This window comes from Erpetoichthys calabaricus, chromosome 8 (assembly GCF_900747795.2).
Source record: "Erpetoichthys calabaricus chromosome 8, fErpCal1.3, whole genome shotgun sequence".
Taxonomy (NCBI): domain Eukaryota; kingdom Metazoa; phylum Chordata; class Cladistia; order Polypteriformes; family Polypteridae; genus Erpetoichthys; species Erpetoichthys calabaricus.
In genome coordinates this window covers 177,510,170-177,532,645 of record NC_041401.2, presented here as the reverse complement: position 1 = coordinate 177,532,645, position 22,476 = coordinate 177,510,170, and the positions used below count along the sequence as shown (strand labels likewise).

At 37.6% G+C, this 22,476-nt stretch overlaps 1 protein-coding gene across 3 annotated transcripts in view; it reads right to left on the bottom strand.

The window, feature by feature from the left end:
* The window catches only part of h6pd (hexose-6-phosphate dehydrogenase (glucose 1-dehydrogenase)), a 35,151-nt gene extending 16,702 nt beyond the window's left edge, over positions 1-18,449 (bottom strand). Inside the window, exons 1-4 of one of the 3 annotated variants that reach the window (XM_051930218.1) lie at positions 18,286-18,439; positions 18,083-18,123; positions 9,582-10,331; positions 8,479-8,596 (exon numbers count right to left, since the gene is read on the bottom strand). In XM_051930218.1, coding sequence (XP_051786178.1) covers positions 8,479-8,596; positions 9,582-10,223 — 760 coding nt within the window. In that variant the 5' untranslated portion in view covers positions 10,224-10,331; positions 18,083-18,123; positions 18,286-18,439. Of the gene's footprint in view, positions 1-8,478; positions 8,597-9,581; positions 10,332-18,008; positions 18,124-18,285 lie in introns of those variants that run through there. The other 2 variants (XM_028807893.2, XM_028807894.2) reach the window with 2 other exon arrangements.
* Positions 18,450-22,476: the final 4,027 nt, after the last annotated feature.

Below are 22,476 nucleotides of genomic sequence, written 5' to 3'. Positions count from 1 at the left end.
AGTGCATTTCTTCTTTTTTATTAGTGTTTTTTTTTTTGGACATTTTGGTAATTAAAATAATTCAGTTTTACAATCCACCACACTTAGTTTAATTTTATCCATCCATCCATCCTTCCAGTTTCCAATCCGCTGAATCCAAACACAGGGTCACAGGGGTCTGCTGGAGCCAATCCCAGCCAACACAGGGCACAAGGCAGGAACCAATCCCGGGCAGGGTGCCAACCCACCGCAGGACACACACAAACACACCCACACACCAAGCACACACTAGGGCCAATTTAGAATCGCCAATCCACCTATCCTGCATGTCTTTGGACTGTGGGAGGAAACCGGAGCGCCCAGAGGAAACCCACACAGACACGGGGAGAACATGCAGACTCCACGCAGGGAGGACCCAGGAAGCGAACCCAGGTCCCCAGGTCTCCCAACTGCGAGGCAGCAGCGCTACCCACTGCGCCACCATGCCGCCCTTAAATTTATCCACCACCTATAAATTATTCTAGAAAAGCATTTTCTCCCAACCCTTTATCAAATCAAACTAATTTAAAATGCACATTTAAAACAGCTGCACCAAAGTGCTGTACAAAGTAAAACAAAAATAAAACGGAAGTCTCCAAACCATAGAGTTTAAAAGAACATGACAACTTCCAGGCCATAGCAAAGCAAAAACATTATTCAATGTCTCCAAAAGCCAAAGAAAACAAGATGCATCTTTACACAGGATTTAAATGATGGAAACAGGAGGGCCAAAAAGCAGAACCTGCCTTATTCTTACTTAACTAAAGTAAGTTATTAGCCACCCAGCACTTAACATCCTTTTAGGCAGTCAAGCAGATTGGTTATTGAATCCTAATCAGTCGGCTTCAGGAGCAGATCTAACTGTGTGTGATCAGTTATTGAACCCTAATCAGTCGGCTTCAGGAGCAGATCTAACTGTGTGTCATCAGTTATTGAACCCTAATCAGTCGGCTTCAGGAGAAGATCTAACTGTGTGTCATCAGCATAGCAATGAAGTGCAATACTCTGCATTTTTATTACTCTTTAATTTAATATTGTTTTTTTGTATCAGTATGCTGCTGCTGGAGTATGTGAATTTCCCCTTGGGATTAATAAAGTATCTATTGATCTATCTACTACGATGTGACCGATTCTAGCAGAAGCATGTATAGGGCAAAGAGTGTTGGGGCCAAAATGGGCCCCGGGGAACAACAAAAGAGACTATAGTAGAAGGAGGAAGAAAAAGGTTCTATGTAACATTTGCTCTTTAAATTCCTCTGGCATCTTCATTACCATGTTCTGGGACCATTCATCTCTGTTAGTTTTCCTCTGGTCTTTTATTTCCAACTCTCTTTCCAAGATTCTGTCTTTGAATATTCCTCTTATACCTCATATAGTTCTGCTCCTAAATCCAGCTGACTCCTTCTCGTAAAGAGCATTTCTTTCTGTGCACTATACCAGCAAGCCTGGCTTTAACCACTAGAAGGAAGTCTCCAGCCCCTCTTCTGCATAATCCCTGAAAATACTTTTAACATTGTGTGTTTTTGGAACTCCACATTAACACATTATCCAATACTACAAAAAACAGATTTACTGAAAAAATAAAAATTTACAAAAATATATATTAGAGAAGCCAATGATTATTAGACTGACAAGCTTTCAGTCGACATACAAATGCTTGCAACAAAAACAGAAGTGAAGTAAAGCCAAACAAGAAGAAATAGCAGAAAATATTACACTTACACAAAAAAAATAGCCATTCATCGCTTCATTTACCAAACATGCAGTATTTTCTCTACATGGAATTCAAGGTTTGCAGATTTCTTTGAAACATTTAGTGTTAATAATGATTTGCTGACACCCAGTGGCCTATGAAGGAAAATGTTCAAAAAAAGGAAGAAAAAAGGACCCCACAAGCACACCTTGACTTGAGGAGTAGGGAGTAATATTTGGATAAAAAACTAAATATGCAATAAATAAATAGTAAAATGGGACATTTATTCCTGAATAGTTCACCAGACTGATGTTTACTTATCTACTCGACTATATTGGCTGCTTTTGTAAGTCACTTTGGGTAAAAGAGATTACTATGCAAATATATGTAAATATAAAATATGTGATCTTAAATATTTAAATGTGTAATGAAATATGCAAGTTACCAAGTAGTGTGGTAGACAGTAGGACAACTAGGGACATTCAAAGTTCAACTTGATATTATTTTGGAGGAATTAGGTTGATAGGACTGGCAAAGTTTGCTGGGTGGAGTGGTTTGTTATTGTTAAAAAATTTCCAGTGATCTTTCCAATATGTTTTTTGTTGCTTATTTATGTATTTAATTACTTCATAATCTATTTCAGTGGCACTGCATGCAACATGATATATTGTTTGAAATGGAAACTGTCATCTTCATTTATCAACGATGAGAGGGCAAACCCTAGTGAGTATTGTGTTTAAACTGGTGAATTGTCGGTAGAGGGAGTGTTTACAGTCACAACTTTGCACATGCCTATGAGCCACAGGATTTCTAAGAGAACCAAAGGGCATTCTCAAAGTTATGAATGTGCACATTTGTGGCAGACACAAGTGCAAGAAAAAGTTGTCCATAATTACTGCCTGAAACAGGTACTTTAATTCAAAACTACCTGAGTTCATCACCAGGAGTCTGTATAGGAAGTACAGTATGTGGCTATGAATGTAGCACTTTATAACCAAAGATTTACATCCACACTCAAGACAATTCACAATTCAAAAAACAGTACTTGCTATAGAATCCACCCCTCAACTTTGACGAGTTGGGTGGAAGTAAAAAAAAAAAAATTCAGCTGATTTTGATTCTGTATTTTATGTTTTACACCAGGAATGTCAAACTCCGGTCCTGGAGGGTTGCAGGATTTCTTCTTAATTAGTGACCAGTTTTTTGCTGCTAATTAACTTCTTTTGCCTTAGTTTTAATTAACTTGACTCAGGCACCTTAGTATTTTCTTTTTCCTTAATTAGCAGCCAAACAATAATGATACCTAAAAAAAGTCACCACATGACCAGCTCACCTGTGTCCATCACACAATATCTGAAAATAAAGAAAAGTGAAGATCTCCGTAAGATTGATCTCTCAGTTCACCAAAACATTTTGACTGTGTTTTTTGAAAGAAAAAAAAAAACAAAAAAAAAAAACAGAAAAATCAATAGTTTTGGAAACGTCTACTATGGAAGAATGAGAGCAGCAACAATCCATGGAATTAAATAACAGTTTTAATGAACAGCAAGAATCGGCTTCTCATTAAGAAATTGGTTGGAATGAAATTGGTTGGCGTCTGAGGACCCAATTTAGCTGGCTCATTTCACGTCTTATTTCTGTTTGGCTGTCATTTAATGAAGAAAAGAATCCATTCAGAGGACTGAATCCTTAAAAACTGGGCCATGAAAATGAAGGGAAAAGAAATTCATTAGCTGTGAAAACTGGTCACCAATTAGGAAAATGGTTAGAAGAAAAACCTGTAGCCACTGCGGCTCTCCAAGCCTTGAGTTTGACACCCGTGTTTTACACGGTGTCACTGAAAGGGTATAAAAAAAAAAAAAAAAAGATACATAAAGAAATAAGCAACAAAAAACATTTCATGACACATTTAATTATTTATGGTCACATATAATTTTATCTTTATTCATTCATGGTCACATTTCACAATACATTTATTTGCGTATTTATTTATTTAAATGTAGCCAAGATATTCCTCCATAATGGAATGACATACTACTTGTATCATTATTAGTAAACGGAAGACCAATATATTATTACTTTTAATATGCAGTTTGGTTCAATGGTTTCAGTAGCTAGACAGATATTCTTATTATTAAGTCTTAGCCATAAATATTATTCTACAGTTTCCAAATTTGTACACCTGATGTCCACACTGGGTTAATATAATTACTTTAAATACACGAGATGGATATTGATAGCACAAGAAAACTTAGTCCAAGAGAGAACATTTTACATAACAAAATTTTCTGCAAAACCTATGCTGGATGCCTCATCATTTACAGCATTACGATTCGTCCCACTCAGTGTTTGCCCTGTTTTGTCACATTACAACCTGGACTTAAAATGGATTTTCATTTGAATTTTATGTAATGGACTTAACAGTATAGTCCAAATTGTTGAAGTTGAAATTAAAGTAAAACACCTTGAGTATATACAGCATATTAAAAAAAAAACAAGTAAAAACTGGAAAGTTGTGAATATGTATGAATTTGCTATGAATCCCCAAAATTTGTTACGAAACACCTAAATAAGGTGTGGTCCAACCAATTAACTTCAGAAGTCACATAATTAGTTGATTATGGTCTGTGTGTAATCAAAGTGTCACATGATCTGTCACATGATGTCTGTATAATAAACAGACCTGGGGCCTCATGTATAAACGGTGCGTATGCACAGAAATGTTGCGTACAAATGTTTCCACGCTTAAATTGCGATGTATAAAACATAAACTTGGCATAAAGCCATGCACATTTCCACAGTACCTCATACCCTGGCGTACGCAAGTTCTCTGCTCAGTTTTGCAGACTGGCGGCACCCAGCGTCAAAGCAGTGCTACTTATTGTTCCTGTGTGGTTACCCTTTCTTTTTCAGATCCACATCCCCGACAAGGCTTTATAAATACACTGAAATTAACTGCATATTGTTTATTAGTTTAATGCATCTGATTGCAATTAACCTGTAACAATATAATGGTCCACGGAATGGTCAAACTATTCCAAATACCATAACTGCTTTAGCATTATTACTCTCACTGCACCTTCTTTTACTTCTTTCAGCTGCTCCAGTTAGGGGTTGCCACAGCAGATCATCTTTTTCCATATTACTCTCACTGCACCACTCGGAGAAGCTGATCGGAAAGAAAATTATCGGTATTCAGCATCAAGCCATGCTTCCTATTTGAACTGCTTCTCACACGGCAAATGCTTCAAAACCTTTCCTGTACGGACCTCGCGGTTCAGAAACAGTTTCATCCCAAGAGCTCTAAATGCACTCAATCAGTTCATCAAGTGCTCTTTGTAGAAATGTTTGTACTTATTAGTACAATCACCTCACTGTAAACTTGCACTACAGTTAAAATATTGCACAACCTGAGCCACTTTATAAAGCGCATATTTACATATGATGACAATATCATTTTTAAGATGAAATGCAGCAAAATATGTTTATTATATTACACAGATAAAACTTTAACTTCATTTAAATAATCTATATTGTTAATAATTAAAGGACACAGTGTCGCTGCGGTAGCAAAGATCTGGCGCTCCATTCACGGATTGTTCCTGCCTCGCACTGTATGCTTCACTGGGACTGGCGTGAAGGATAGAATAATTAAACATGTAATACAAAGATATTTCAGTGTTCCTTAAAAGTTTTGAAGAATCGGTGTTATAGACTTAAGGCCTATTACAGAGCTGATTGTGTGGTGATTGGGTATTTGAAGAAAGAAAAGGAAGGACAGGAATTGGGGGTTAGTACGTTTGAAAGAGACAGTACTGCTACAATAAATTATTTCATCGCCACCGTGTTCCCATGTTTAATAACATGCTTTAAAATCCTATCATTGTGAAAATTATATCAAGTATACATCGCAGTATTTTAATTATTCAGAGAGCTGTAATATTACGAATGTAATAGATTTTGTGTCCTGTTGGAGGAAGAGAAAGCCAGTAAGCACGTAGTGATTCACACACATAAAGCACATAGAAGATCAAATACAAAACAAGCATTTAACGTGCTACTTTAGTTACGATGGGATTGAGAAACTACTAAGTTAAACGATTTTAAGATGAAGTTTGTGATGTTTTACTTTAATGACAAAATAAACTACATAATCAAAGTAAAAATTTCGAGATTAAAGTTGACATTTCGTGCTTTCCCCCCCCCCACTGTGTGCCTATTTTTTTTTTCTCTGTACCCCAATAAGCTTTCATATGAAACTCAGACGGTGGGCTACGACTCGGCTTTTCACGGCGACTTTGATATCTGACAACTTCTTTTTTTATTTTGGGCATTGTGCAACTTTGTGAACTTGAGCTTTCGAGTTTCTCCAACACACTCTGTCACTAGATCGACTTCTTTTTGTTGTTTCTATCACTGTTTAAACCAACAAATAGTACATTTTTCCTTGCCTCCACTTGGTACTCGCTGAAATTCATATGCTGAAATGCTTTTTCCATTGTCTTTTCACAGAAGGCTGAGCTTAAGGGCTATTTATATTGATTTACATATTCAAAGAGGCGTAATTCTGGGAGGAGTTGGGGTGGGACAGCAGGTGTGTGCATGTGCGTTACTTTTCACGCTGATCGGGATTTATGTAGCAGAAGAACGTGGAAGTTTGCGTACGTACAGACTCCTGCATCTGGATTTTTCTGTGCGTACGCACATTCCCACTTTTGTGCTTACACCATGTTATAGTGCGAGTTCTATGCACGGCATTATGCACGAGGCCCCTGCTCTTAAAGATCCCTTCGACTCCACAACAACACTAAGCAAGCAACATGAAGACAAAGTAGCATTTCAAACAGGTCAGAGACAAAGTTGTGGGGAAGTGTAGATCAGAGTTGAGTTTTAAAAAATATCCCAAACTTTGAATATATCCGACAAAGCACCATTAAATCTATTATAACAAAATGGAAAGAATATAATAAAAAAAAATTTTAAAAAATCACAGACCAAGCAAAGAGGGCATTAATCAGAGATGCAACAAAGACATCAAGGATAATTAGAAAGATCTGCAAAGATCCACAGCGGAGACTGGAGCATCTGTCCGTAGAACCACTTTAAGCCATACACTCCACAGAACAAGGCTTTATGGAAGAGTGTGCAGAAAAGAGCCATTGCTTAAACAAAAAAAAAAAATAAGCAAATAAGTTTGGAGTTTGCCTAACAGCATGAGGAGGACTTCCCAAACAGGTGGAAAAAGGTTGTTTTGTCAGATGATACTAAAACTGAACTTTTGGCCATCGCGGGAAATGCCATGTGTGGTGAAAAACCAACACTTCCTATCTCCTTGTGAACACCATTCCTACAGCGAAGCATGGTAATGGCAGCATCATGCTGTGGGGGATATTTTTCACTGGCAGGGACAGGAAAACTGGTCAGGATTGAAGAAAAAAATGGATGACATTAAATACAGGTCAGTTCTTGAGGAAAAGCTGTTGCAGTCTGTTAGAGATATGAAACTGGGATGAAGGTTCGCTTTCCAGCAGGAAAATGACCCTAAACATACTGCTAAAGCACCACTGGAGTGGTTTAAAGAAAAACATTCAAATGTTTTGGAATCCAATTGAGAATCTGTGGCATGACTTGAAGATTGCTGTACAGTACACTAATGCAACCCATATAACTTGAAGGAGTTGTAACAGTTTTGTCGTGAGGAATGGGCGACATTCCCAGTGGCGAGATACACTAAGCTAATGGAGACATTCCCCGAGAGACTTGCAGCTGGAATTTCAACAAGAGGGGGCTCTGTTTTTTGTCTAAATTATTGTTTGTTTCACAATAAAAATATTTCAACTTTCAAAGTGGTAGGCATTTTGTATAAATCAAATGGTAAAACAACCCCAAATAAAATCCATTTTAATTCCAGGTTGTAATACAACAAAACAGGACAAACACTGAGGGGTAAGAATACTTTCATAACTCTCCGTACAAGAGCCAACAAAAGAGCACAACACTGAAACTCCATTACCTCACCTTGGTAGCACCTGATTTGTTTACCACATGGTGGCAAGAAGTATATAGATAGATAGATACTTTATTAATCCCAAGGGTTAATTCACATACTCCAGCAGCAGCATACTGATACAAAAAACAATATTAAAGATTGACAATAATGCAGGTAAAAAACAGACAATAACTTTGTATAATGTTAATGTTTACCCCCCCCGGGTGGAATTGAATGTCATTTGTTGCCATTTCTATCTTTATTACTACAAAACCACTGGGTAAGCAAATATAACCTATGATTAAATTCTCAGTAAAATTTTAAGAACCATTTATACGTGTGTGCGTGTGTGTGTGTTCCAGTGGTACTGTATATAATATGCACAGAAAGTAAAAGTCACAAACATGCATGTAGTTTTTCCTTGAGTTAAAGTAAACAAATTAAAATTACTTAAAGATAATGTTTTCATGAGATTAATCATTGAGGAGCCTCTATATAAATCTGCATTTATTCTACTCATGTTTTTTTAAATACATAGTCTAAAAGGTGAGAAAACACTTTCCAAATAACAATTAGTTCAAGGACTGAGTCAACCTGGAAAAGAAGCAAGTCCACCACAAGATGATTCACCCTTATTATTTCACATACTGTATATTAAGTTTAGAATTGATAGGTTATGAATAGGCTAGGCTATGTTATGATAGTAAGTCAAATAGTACGAATAAGGTGTCCCATTTAGAAGAAAAAAATATATATATCTAGCCCACTCGTCACTTACCTTTGACATCCAATGTTTCTTTTAGGATGATTTCCACTTTTTCCACATGGTGTCGGTTCCACAGAGGATACAGTAATTTTGCGTTATCATGTCTAAATGGTAATATCTGTGCAACAGCCTTTTAAAGGTAAAGAAAAACAGAAGATTGAAAATCTCCACTTTTTAATTATTGCTCTTTTCAGTATACAGTGAACTTAGAATTAGGAATTAGAATACAGTATCTGACCCACATAACACAAATCCCAGAGACTACTGGTTCTGACCCCCTGATTTTGGTGAAGTGGTCACTAATTAAGTTGCTGAATAAAGCTGTTACTATAAAAATGCATCTTGAACTGACAAGACAAGATAGACATTCTAAAAATAAATAAATAAATAAAACGGGAAACACCTGTAGGTTAAAAAATCTTAAGCATCACCACTGCATGAAGAAACAAAACTGAAGAAGGTACTTTCAGCATATTTTTGCTCAGCCTGAAAATCTAAAAAAACTTTAACACCTTTCGTTTAAGTCGTATCAAACAGGATGTACAAGACCCTGCATGGAGTATTTTTGTACTTTATTATTATAATTTCCTACTTTATTTTGAGCCTCTACAATCTGCATGACCAGGGTCAACTAACAACAAAACAGTTGAGTAATAATGTCAAATAACATTAAAAAAAGATCTAATGAACAGATAACATTACAGCAAAATAACCCAAGGGCAGCATGATGACAGGATCCATTACAATGGCAGATTAGTTTTATAAACCTGCTTTCATAACTGTTGTCAGGGTAAGTGTTTCAGACAGGTATATTAGAGCCTTATTAATGGTATGATTAACTGAAGTCCTCACTATCCCCGACAGATTTTGAAGGAATTGAGGTTTTAATTTCCTTATAGAAAAAAAGCTTTAATTTATGTGGTGTAGAATTAAATCAACAGAGAGGCAGAGGTCATCCATGTGCTTTGAAAACATTTACATGAGAGGTCATGGCGTAAAAACAAACATTTTCATGACACTGTGCATGTATATAATATAGAAAACACAGACTAACATCAGAAATGTGAAAGCTCTCATCTGGATATGAAATGTGATACTCATCTGGTCATACATACCTGTTTTCCCAAATAGTGGTCTATCCTGTACATCTCATCTTGTCTGAGATACTTCTCCAAATCCACGGCTAGACTCTGAGCACTGTCATAATCATGGCCAAATGGCTTCTCAAGAACAACTCTCAGCCATCCCCCAGTAGTTGGTCTGCAGCTGCTATTGATCCTTTCTGCAATTTCAACATATGCAAAGGCCGGAACTGACAAATAAAACAATCTGCCTGCCTCTACCAGTTCTTCCTGCTTAAGTTGCGTGTTGATTTCTTCATGAAGGGCAGAATACTGCTCTGCAGTCCTCAGCTGTCGATACTGAGAAAGTTTTAAAAACTGTTCCTTCAACAAAGCACATTTCTGCTGATCCACTTCAGATGGGCACCTCAGGCCCTTCAGGATTTCAAATAATGCTGGGTTTCCCTGGTCGGCTTCTGCAAGGGCTCCACCGTAAAAGCTAAAGCTGTACCCATTGGTGACTTGTTCCATGTAGTGGTGGAAAAATCCCTGCCATAAATATTTCCGAGCTAAATCGCCCGTTGCTCCCAAAATCACAACGGAAATGTGACCATTTGACTCCTTTGCTAAGATCTGAGGTAATGGGTAAAGGCTGACAAGTAAAAAGAAGAAAGCACTGAAAAAGTTCATCTTCATTTAATAGGAGAGATAACAAAAGTCACACTTTGGCAGTTTTAAGAGTTGTTGAATTGTCCTTTCCTCAACGTTGTGCTGGTTATCTCAATGTGTGCTTGCTCTTCCAAACTGTATGGAGAAAAAAGCATATCAACTTTTTAACCATCTGTCTCCAAGAAAAAAAGACATCAAAAATAATCACTGGCCCAATAATCTATAATGGGTGCATTTACCTAGCAAGTACATTTTTCAAAACTATTCTCTGGTCACTGAGAATCAAAACATAATGCATCATTAAGAGATGAATAACAGCAGTTCACCTTGAATTTGAACCTACAACACACTTGTGTGAATTTATGAATTGCTAACAAAACTACAAGTGAAGCAGCTGCTAGCATCAAACACTGCAATAATGGAAAAAAAAGGAAAATTAGCTTCCTTGCAATATGCCACAGTTCTGTACATTCCATATAGCAGATTGTATATAGTTGATACTAATGAGAATCATCAATGAATGCATTCTCTAGGCATGCTACCTTCAGTATAGACCACTGCCAACAAAATTATGGTGGATATACAATTTTCAGTTGAATTAATACTATATTTCATATTGGAATATCTATATTATGTATAATGTACAATATCCACAAAACTGCTGCCACTGTACCATTTATTGACCAGTCCTAAAAACACCTCTAACCTCAACCCTTTGATTTAGTTGTCATTTCATAACCCTATCCCGACCTATGGACTGAAGCCCTGGCTAGCGACTGAAAGGAGATCATGAGTACAAGTGGCCAACATAGACAACTGCACAAGGTTGCTGGGCTAACTCTCTGTGTCAGAATTTAAAACTGAACCACTGCATCTCTGGAGAGAGAGAGATGGCTCAGGCATGTAGTTAAGGATGCTTGCACTTCATTCTCTCTTGGAGGTATTCCATGAACAGCCATTTAGAAAAAGACTCATGAGTAGACCCCAGAACATGCCGGAGGTATTATGAGCCATTTCATTTAATTCAACAAATACCCTTTGCATTACCATTTCTGATCTTGATGACTCTTGGTATATGAATTAGACCTTCCATCTGGAGCTTGGAAATTTCTTCTATTTTTTTTAAGTAGCTACTAAATCGCTTTGAATACCAACATGATTTTTATTTTGTTTGAAAGCAGGCACACAGTATTGTTGTCCCTACTAACTATAAAACGTTTACACACCACACAACTTATCCCAAGGTGCAAAACTGCATTTTTTAACAAATGTGAACAATTCTGGGGTGTTTATCTCATGAAGAGGACCAAGAAACAGGTCAATATTTTAAATACAAGTAGTACCCTTGAGATTTTACTTTGGCATTTAAAAAATTGACTTGTTATTATTCCAAGCCTGTCAGTTTTTTTTGTTTGTTTTTTTTTCAATAGCCAAAAGTAGTAAAATAAAAAAGGCAAGTTGCAAGATGCATTTTTAGATTTGATAGGAAAAATGTTGCAGCTCATAAGAAAACATTCTATATTATAATTTTTAAAAGTCATTTTAAAATGAAAACGACCTCCGTCCACTAGCGTTTTCACATAGTTTACGAAAGTATCTTTGGCCACACTAAAATGACCGAAAATGCAAATGACATAGCCATTCTCCTACACTGGGCATAGATGGAAGGTGAGAGAGAAGTGTCCTCCACGCTAGACAAATATTTGTAGGTTATGTTCACAATCAGAGAACAGCAATGGTAAATACAAAAAAAAAAAAAACAAAAACAGATTATTTTGTTTGGACAGAAGATGAGGTGGAATTCTAATTGAGAATAACTCCCGAGTATAAAGGAAGCAAAGCAGCTAAGAAAATGTAATGAGCAGAATCCAATCAGGGAAGTGTCATATAACCAATCAAAGCAGGAGCCTATATATTTTTAAAGCTCACCATTTTCCACCATTCACAATGCATTGATAAGCCACTGTTTTTCAAATTATATAGCTCTGGAGAGCTTTTTCATGAAGGTACAACTTTTGTATGATTCATAAGCATCTACTAAATTAAATTCCTGCACTTTTCTCCAGAATAATAACAGACAGGAAAAGCAACCCACAAGTTGGACTGCTGGGAAGACAGTTTTTTGTGCATTCTGTTAAGCATGAATTTTGAATATCTGGTTGAAAAGGCTAGGTGATACCTTGAATGTGAATTCACTTGTCCCTTCTTGCTTTTCTCAGGATGCTTTATTACAAGGAAAGCCACTACTCTTCTCTTTACAGAAAGGGATTGGATGAGTTTCAGGATGGATGCACACCACTGGGGGAACTAGATACACTGCAGAGAAGGTCTAATGTAAGTCGGGTGGAGACAAGGCAAGAATAAGGTCATTTTGAGTCACTTGGCAAAGACAAGTATAAAGGAGACGCGTGGTTTGGTTCAGTAATGAACTGAGTAAGGATTAGAACTCCACCTGAGAGCTCATTCCAAGTCAAATACTTAAACCAAAGAAGACTCTACTCTGCTAATCTGGACAGACATCTTTCCACGGTCTTACATTTGACGTCATTAATAGCTCCTCTGTGAGCCTCTTAGTGGAAAGTGAGATCTATTCTGCTTTTAAAAGAAATTGTACAAACAGTATAAAAGGTCTCATCTGTAGGTTTGTTATATCTGTTTAAGACAAATGGAGCAACTACAGCCTTTTGCATACCAGTCCCACAAGATACTAGTAAAAAGTAATCTATAGATAAACAGTAAACTTACTGAATCAAGCAGATCAGACTGTCAATTGTTTAGACAAAAACTGCAGCAGAAAAGAGCATATTACAAATAAACAACCTTCAAGGATATCCTAGACATTATCCAATTAGCTTTTCCAATATGCTTTAAAGAAGGGGATTTAGTACTTTCTGGAGTAAGTACATTTAAAGAAAAACTTTAAGCCTCACCCCAATAAAACAAACATAACATAAATGATATACATAACTACATTCTATTCCAATAATTCACCAGACAGTCCAAAAATTGTGAATATACTAAGACTTATGTACATAAAGGCTTCTAAATAGAATTATATTTAATATTATACACAAGTAGTACACAAGTAGTATTTACTAGAAGTTACAAATAATGAATATGAAACCTTGAAGCAAGTCTAAATGGGGCAGTAAATCACTAAGCATTACATTATGGTGATTAATTCTTTGTAATTCAAAATAAATAATATACTGTATACTACAAATTAACCTTAAATCTCATCATTAAAATTATTTTGAATTTTAAGAACAGAAATTAACAAGAACTGGTTGATAAAGTATAAAGATGACCAGTAACAATATTTAGGCTGTACACAAATTGATATTTTAGGATCAGGAAAAAAACAAAACCATTTTGAATTCACATATACCAATGAAATTCATTCTAAATCTATGTTTAAAAAAAAAAAAAAAAATCAACAAAACCTAATAGTAGCTACGTTTTTAGGGTGCTTTCAGCAACATTAATTGAAAATTATAGAAATTACTGTATGTTATGGCAAAGAAATAAAATCTTTGATTCTTATTAAGAATTATTCTGTGATGAACCAACACTCTGCCCATGAATGGTTTCAGCCCCTGCTCCCAGTGATCCTGAAATGGATTATGTTATTACTAGTGGATCAAGTATCATAGATACAAAAAAAATAAACAGAATATATTAAATATGTTACTAATCAATTCCCATAATAGTTTCATACAATAAAGATTACCAAAAAACACACAAGTTTAGCATTTGTAAACTACAAAATCTATTTCCCAACACACGGTACATCAAAAAGCCATTTTAGTGAATGTGAATTAAGTATGAACCTAACTGAATCTAACTCCAAGTTAGTCAATTTCCAAAAGAATGTTTTTTTTGGCATTTTTTAAACATAGGGCTTCTATGACTAGATAAAACATCTTGTTAAATATTAAAGCAGTCTAATAAATGGCTTCCTAACAACAAAGAGTTAAACAATATTATGGATGTACAGGACACTCTTAAGGCCACAGACTCTTTGAAAAGACAAACAGGCCATTTTAATGGAGAGGATTTTTGACTAGATAAACAGGTTGTTAAACATTGACTCATTCTAATAGATTATTTCCTTATATCAAAAAGTTAAATTACACTGCAGCATTTCAAGTAGTTTCAATTCCAGCAATGGCTGGTCGACGAACTAGTTTAATACTTAGGAGTGATGTGTTATTACCCTTCATGTTTGCAGCAGGTTTGATTACAGCTGGTGGTACAAGAGTGTTTATGTAGCCAGCATGCAAAGGCAGAAAAAGAAGGAAAAAAAAAAAAAAAAAGGCAGTAGTACACAATTGTCAAAGCTGAATTTTAGTGCAATGGTACCTGTAATGTATGCTACATCATTACTAACTTTGCATGTTATATTGGGGTCATTTTTTGCCATTGAGTATTTTTTAATTCTGTCACACAATATATTGAAAAAAGTCTAAGATTTTTTATTCTATACATTTCAAAGAGTAAGCCAACACAAGACATCCAGATACAGGAAAAGGTGCAACGTGGCGATTTATACCTCCAAGCATTTAACCAGTATCTCCTAGTATTAGTCAGTCATTATCCAACCTGCTATATCCTAACACAGGGTCACAGGGGTCTGCTGGAGCCAATTACAGCCAGCACAGGGCGCAAGGCAGGAACGCATCCTGGACAGGGAGCCAACCCGCCACAGGGCACGCACACACACACAAACACACACACACACACACACACACCAGGGACAATTTAGGATCATCAATGCACCTAACCTGCATGTTTTTGGACTGTGGGAGGAAACCCACACAGACACGGGGAGAACATGCAAACTCCACGCATGGAGGACCCGGGAAGTGAACCCGGGTCTCCTAACTGCGAGGTAGCAGCACTACCACTGTGCTGCCCCCTCCTAGTATTAAATAAATAAAAAATAAATTACAAAACAATCAGATATTAAAAAAAAGAAAACACAATGGGGTGAATATTTGTTTAGACAAAGAGGCTCTTGGAAAAATGATATGTAACATTTTAATAAAGTCTCTTTTCATCATTAATGTGAGAAGAGCTGGGAAATACCGACAAAAATATTAAATAAATGTTAATAAAGATAATAAGACTACGTCTTCAAAGCACCAGTGCTCCATGTCAAAAAGGTGTATTGCAAACCTCTCATACGATTTCAAAATTTAACCACCTCAGTTGGATTGGGACCAGCGGGTGCAGCGGGTGACACTGGAACAGTGTGAGGTTTATTTACGGTGGCTGGAGTGCCAATCCTGCTATCATGCCCCCCAAGTTTTCCCTGTAAGCTGGAGGAGTCAAAAAAAAAAAAAATTCAGAAAGAGAATTGGCTTTGGTTTACTTTGGTTTTAGAAACTACTCCTTTACAACAATCTTAATATCTAAAGACATGGTAATAAAAGCATTAAAAAAAAAAGGTCTCATACAGTGAGAAACGAATCCTAGTTGCAATTCACTCCCAGTTCAGAGCTGCATGCAACCGTGTGTCGTATAAATCATCCTGGGAGCAGTCAGTGAAGTCAAAGAGAAGTCCTTTTGCTCAATTAACTATTTGGAATTTTGATAGTGAACACTCATCTTGACATTTCTCTTGTATTACTCAACTCAAATTTAAAATGTCTTCACAGTTGCTTGCCACAAAGGAGAAGTGACTGATAAGCCTTTCCAGGAATAACTGCTCTTTCGTTTTGCACTTGTACATACCCTTTCTATATGCTCTGCTTTGCAGCCACCCCTTGTAAATTGTTCACTGGCATTTCAGAGCTACTATAATGCACAAATGGTTTATTTAAAGTTTTTTTTAGAATATAATCTTTTATTTATATACACCACAAGTGTGTTTCACATTAGTTATGTATCCACTTTCAAAAAACTTATTATTTTAAAAAGTTTTTGAAAATTATTATGGAACTGAAAGGACCATCTTTATTTCTACATGTATTGAGCTTATAGGTCAAATTTCAATAAACAAAACAGACTTCATTCTAAGATTAAATCAGTACAAGATTACAAATAACTTTTAATATTAAATTAAGCCACACTCTACACTCATTCACCCCTCTCCTAGAGAATTCTGAGAGCAATGTTAATGAACAGCCCAATATGAGGTAGATCCTCATGTATAATTAAAGATTTAAAAAGATTACTGTTAGGATAACAACATATGGATAAATTTAAAGAAACATTTCTTTATGTCATTGATGTAAATAATGTATTACTGAAATGGCTTTCTAATTAAATATAATACACTAACAACTACAAAAGCTGGATGCCATGGGAGTTGCTACATCAGAATAATGAGACCAGGATTTACATACGGGTGCACCCTGGGTGGTATTCGCATGTTCAACCCGTGTTTGTGTGGGTTGGCTTCAGGCACTCCAGTTTCCTCCCACAGTCCAATCATATCCAGGTTAGGTGAATTGGCATTGTGTTATTGGCCTGTGTGTTTCTAACCTATGATGGACTGGCAGCCTGTCCAGGAGTTGTTCCTGCCTTACACCCAATGCTGGCTGGGATAGGCTCCAGCTTCCCTGCAAAAAAATGGGTGGGTGGATGGAATGAAAGCGTTACCTCAAAAAGTGGGAGGCTAGAATGCAAACTCGTTATTATTTTAATCTTCTAACTCATTTTAGCCAAATGTGTTAAAAAAAAAAACCAGTGGCAGCAAATAAATAAAAGCCAAAAACTTTAAAACAAAGAGTTAAACAGATTGTGCAATCAGAAAATATACCTCTTCCAGTAAAGGTTCCTACAATCCAGAAAATATTTGAGAAATGTACCAAGGACTACCACTTGGCAGTGCGCCCAGTATAAAATCCAATTCAAATTTAGAAAATGCAAAAAACACTGTTACAGATGATAGCAGTGCAATTGGAAGTAAAGATTGAAATCTTACATGAATTTAGAAAAATGGCAATTGCCAGACCTTCATTTACAATAAAGATTAATATTACAATATTTAAATACATATCCATTCAACGTTTTAGATATACCTAAGGATGCCCTTACTGTTCCTGTGCCTGTTCACCATTATTTCTGGTTTAGTCTCCGAGATGGACTGGCGACCTGTCCTGGAAATTGTTCCTGCCTTGCACCCTGTGCGTGCTGGGACATTATCCATCCCACCACAACCCTGGTTAGGTTTAGGCAAGTTTTGAAAATGGTATAGTATGTTACACTAGAATTCTATCATTACAATTTTCTTCTCTGATAGTAGTAAGGCATCATATAATTGAAAACAGAAACTGTCATAAAATAAAAATGGGAGTCAAGCCAAACATTGCTATCCAAACTATCTTCAATCTTCAGTGTGTACTCTGCGTGTTTCCCCTGTGATCGCGTAGGTTTCTGTCACAAAATCAATAGTCCAGTAAAACACTCCGTTGCCCAGGTGTTAATGAATTTAGTCGATATTGTTTAGTTTGTTCAGGGTTGGTTGTGTCCTGCCTCGCTAAAACTACTTATTGATTTCACATCCCAAATAAAAAAAGGAATGAATGGTGTGCCTAATTTTTTTTCTCATAAGGCTTGGCGACAATGCCAAAAAATACATATACTCTAAAGACACTACATGAAAACGATCAGCCACTTCAAATATAATATAAGCAGATAACACTGGAGGGGTCAGGCGTAAATGTAAACTATAGTAAAATCTAGCAGACTGGTTTTCGACGGACTTGAGGATTCTACTGCTTTGAATTCAGCGTACGGTTGGTGACGCCACAAATGTCAAATTTAGTTTAACACGCTTGCAGGTTAAGCTGGTTAAGAACTTACGGCTGCATATTCTCGATAGTCTGTACATGTCATTCTCACTTGTGAACAACCTTGTGATTTAATGTTGGACTCACTTAATGCATGGATCCACCTCTCTGCCTGCACCCAGACACACCTAAGATTCAGAAAAAATAGATCAAATGGATACTTGTCAGCTTTAAGGTACCAAGCAATAATCGCGTTTAATGCTAGCAAAACCTTGGGTGAAATTCGATGCCTCCAACACACCTGTCACCTACAGTAACATGTACTACAAAAACGTAACTTCCTTTCCTACCTTCACTGAGATGCGTACAAATTTCAGAGATCTCTCCCGCCTCAAAATGTTCGTAGGAATATTAAAAAAATGGTCCCATGTAACAGTGGTCTGCAGCTGAGCTGAGAGGAATTGGTGCGCGCGTTCTGTACACGTCAAGTTGTAGCTTTGAAGGGAGGAGAGTAGTAAAAATTCTCGCAATTCAATAGGCCAGGGGTGTATCACGTGACAGAGGAAGCGAGCGCGGCGAGAAGGACCCGGATTGCCGGCAATGCAAACAGTTCCCAGAAGAGTCAAAAGGCAAATACCGTGCCGAGGTGACTGCAGAAAAAAGTACACCGACTACATGGATAAATCAGAGCATTCCCGGAAGCTTTACGTATTAGCTTAAAGTAACGAGTCGTCATCCTTTCCACGTGGAAGTAATAACGAGGCGTATCCTGTGCCTTCAACATCCTTCATAGTTGTGTCAAAGTTGGTTTGATTCTGCTGTCATGACAGGAAATGACTTGGGAATCTTATCAAATGATAGAGTTGCATAATTACCACTATGATAACGCAATCAATTCAAATTTTATTTGTCAGTTACAATTATACATAGTAGAATATGTAGTGAACTGCTTAGTTGTTGAACTATATCACTGTGTATTAGAACAATATAAAAAAGATAGTAAATAGTAAATTCTCAGTTCTATACATATTGTAGCCGAAGGGAATGCTGAGGCTGGAGATACTGACTCATTATTAGCTTCTTGCACATGTGTTTTCATGCCAACAACTCTAAAAGAAAGTCTCTCACTGTGTTTAAATGAAATACAACTGCACACCCTTTTAACCCAATCTCAAAAAAACAAGCTAAGCCAGGGATGTCGAACTCCAGGCCTGGAAGGCAGCAGTGGCTGCAGGTTTTCATTGTAACCCTTTTCGTAATAAATGACCAGTTTTCACTGCTAATTAACTTCTTTTCTTTAGCCCTGTTTTTAAGGATTCAGTCCCCCAAATTGATTCTTTTCTTCATTAAATGACAGCCAAACAGAACTGAGATGTGAAACGAGCCGACAGATGACCAATTAAACTGGGGATTCAAACTCCAACCAATTTCAGTCCAACCAGTTTCTTAATGAGAAGCTGATTCTTGCTGTTAATTAAACCTGTCATTTAATTCCATGGCTTGTGGCTGCTTTCATTCTGCCACAGCAGACATTTCCAAAACTGTTGATTTTCTGTTTTACTGAGACCTTCACCTTTCTTTATTTCCACATATTGATGCTGCAATAAGATGCTGCAGATGTTCTATCAGACGGTTGTGGCAAGCGCCCTCTTTCTACACGGTGGTGTGCTGGGGAGGCAGCATTAAGAAGAAGGACGCCTCACGCCTGGACAAACTGGTGAGGAAAGCAGGCTCTATTGTAGGCACGGAGCTGGACAGTTTGACATCTGTGGCGGAGCGACAAGCACTGAGCAGGCTCTTGTCAATCATGAAGAATCCACTGCATCTACTAAACAGTGTCATCTCCAGACAGAGGAGCAGCTTCAGCGACAGACTGCTGTAACCGTCCTGCTCCACTGACAGACTGAGGAGATCGTTCCTCCCCCAAACTATGTGTCTCTTCAATTCCACCCACAGGGGTAAACGTTAACATTATTCAAAGTTATTGTCTGTTTTTACCTGCATTGTTATCACTCTTTAATTTAATATTGTTTTTGTATCAGTATGCTGCTGCTGGAGTATGTGAATTTCCCCTTGGGATTAATAAAGTATCTACCTATCTATCTATCTATTGTGCGATGGGCACAGGTTAGCTGGTCATGTGGCAGCTTGTTTTGTGTCTCATTATTGTTTGGCTGCTAATTAAGTAAAAAGGAACAACTAAAGGGATCTGACTCACGTCAATTAAAATAAAGGCAAAAGAAGTTAATTAGCAGGAAAAACTGATCAGTAATTGAGGAGATGGTTAGAATGAAAACCTGCATCCACTGCGGCCCTCCAGGACCGGAGTTTGACACCCCTGAGCTAAGCAAAGAGGGTATGGAAAATAACAGGGCATTTTCCAGTCACTATTTACTGCCTCCTCTTCAGGGCCAGCTGTCCCGGTGGCCTCAAACAATCTAACCAGACACGCAATCAAAGTCTTCTGGCTCCCTTGGGGGCTAACAAATTCAGCATGGCAGTGATCCTTTACTTCCCTCAGCTGGGGTGCCACTGTCTATCTCACCAGTGTGAGCCCAGCTTTGTATCCCCCAAAGATTGTCCAGAAGCCCTTTGATCATTGTGAGGCAGGTGTGGAGCCAAGTGGTCTTGGACCAGTACAACAGTTTAGTGCCTGGTTAAGAGCCAGACCCGATAACACACTTCCCTCAGTGCATCCAACACCTCAAGTGGGCTTTGGCAGGCGCTCTTAACATTGGGGACAATTCTCGTTTCCACCTTGGATTATACTCCTACATCAGGTTTCCAGGGTGGTATGCTTCACCTTGGCATTGGGTATCATAGTGCCACTTTTGTTTGATACTGGCTCTGGTGAGGTGTTCCACAGCGAAGGCATATGTCCTGAGCAGACGCTGCCTGAGCTCTGGTCCAGTAGGGGCCATCTCTGTAGGGTTCAGGGTGCCCCAAAAGACAGTTCCTCAGGTGTACGATTCTTATTGCCAAAAAGCGTAGAGGCAGGGGTTCACAGCTGTTTGGTAGGACCACAGGCAGGTGAAAATCCCAACTTCACATCCATCGCCAATATTGCCAAACCCAACAATAAGGCTGAAGATAATGACGTGAAGACAAAAACAAGCCTTAATCTTAGCAGCTTGCACAGGTGCTTTCACAGCTAACACCAACAACACCAAAAGAAAACCGGCCACCATTTTTAAATTGCATACAACTTCACACCTCTTCATTTTACTCCAGTAATAAAAAGGCAAGACACATAAAGGTGGCATGAAAAATAACAGTAATCCTCATTAAATATTTACAAAAAGAGCTGCAGTCTGTCCAACTGCCCGAGACCCACCATGGTTACAATATCAATATGTACAGTTTATTTGAAGGTTCACAGCTTTGTAGCTCCTAAACACATTTGAATAATAAGAATTTTTTAAGGCAGATGCAAAGTACTTTCTTCCTAATTAAGTTAAAAAAAATACTCCTCCCCATGTCCTTTTTCTGACACTTGAAAACTGCACTTTTTAAGAAAAGATTAAAGTTTTTGGGTTCGTTATCTTATGAAGGGGACTACATAACCGTACCCATCCATATATGTATTTCAGTATAAAATACTGACTTGTTACTCTAAACCCTTCATTTCTAATAACCAAAAGTAGTAAAAAATGCAGTTAGATTAATATCAACCAGTGGCGTAGCGTAGTGGGGGCGGCAGGGGTGGCCTGCCCCAGGCGGCACTTTTAGGGGGCGGCAAAATTTCACAATAAATAATAATAATATCTTGTAAAAATTTGAACCATACCTAAATAAGGGGGCAGCGGAATTTTCCTCCGCCCCAGGCGGCTGACACCCACGCTACGCTACTGATATCAACCTTGAAAAATAAACAACATACAAAAGTTAAATGTGACTATACCAATGAAATATATTCTTTGTGAGCTTTCCAATGTGCTATTGCTGAGCCATGTAGCTTTGATGGGAAAAATGTTAAAGCTAATAAGAAAACACTCTAAAAAATAATTTTTTCACTGGTGACAGTAACAGTTGCCTATATCGCAGGCATTTTTTTTAAATAAAGAAAAAACTTTATCAGAGCTCTGAAAGGTAGATGTAATTCAAATGTCAAGTTGCAACAAAATCAAAATTGGAGATTTTTCTTTATTGAAAATTTGTTGAATTAAATAGCAAGGATAAGTTTGGTGTTTTTCAAGTCAAAGTTATTTCTTTGCAATCGTGGTGTATATTAGTGGGTATATTTTATCCATCCATCCACCCATTTTCCAACCCGCTGAATCCGAACACAGGGTCACGGGGGTCTGCTGGAGCCAATCCCAGCCAACACAGGGCACAAGGCAGGAACCAATCCCGGGCAGGGTGCCAACCCACCGCAGGACACACACAAACACACCCACACACCAAGCACACACTAGGGCCAATTTAGAATCGCCAATCCACCTAACCTGCATGTCTTTGGACTGTGGGAGGAAACCTACGCAGACACGGGGAGAACATGCAAACTCCACGCAGGGAGGACCCAGGAAGCGAACCCGGGTCCC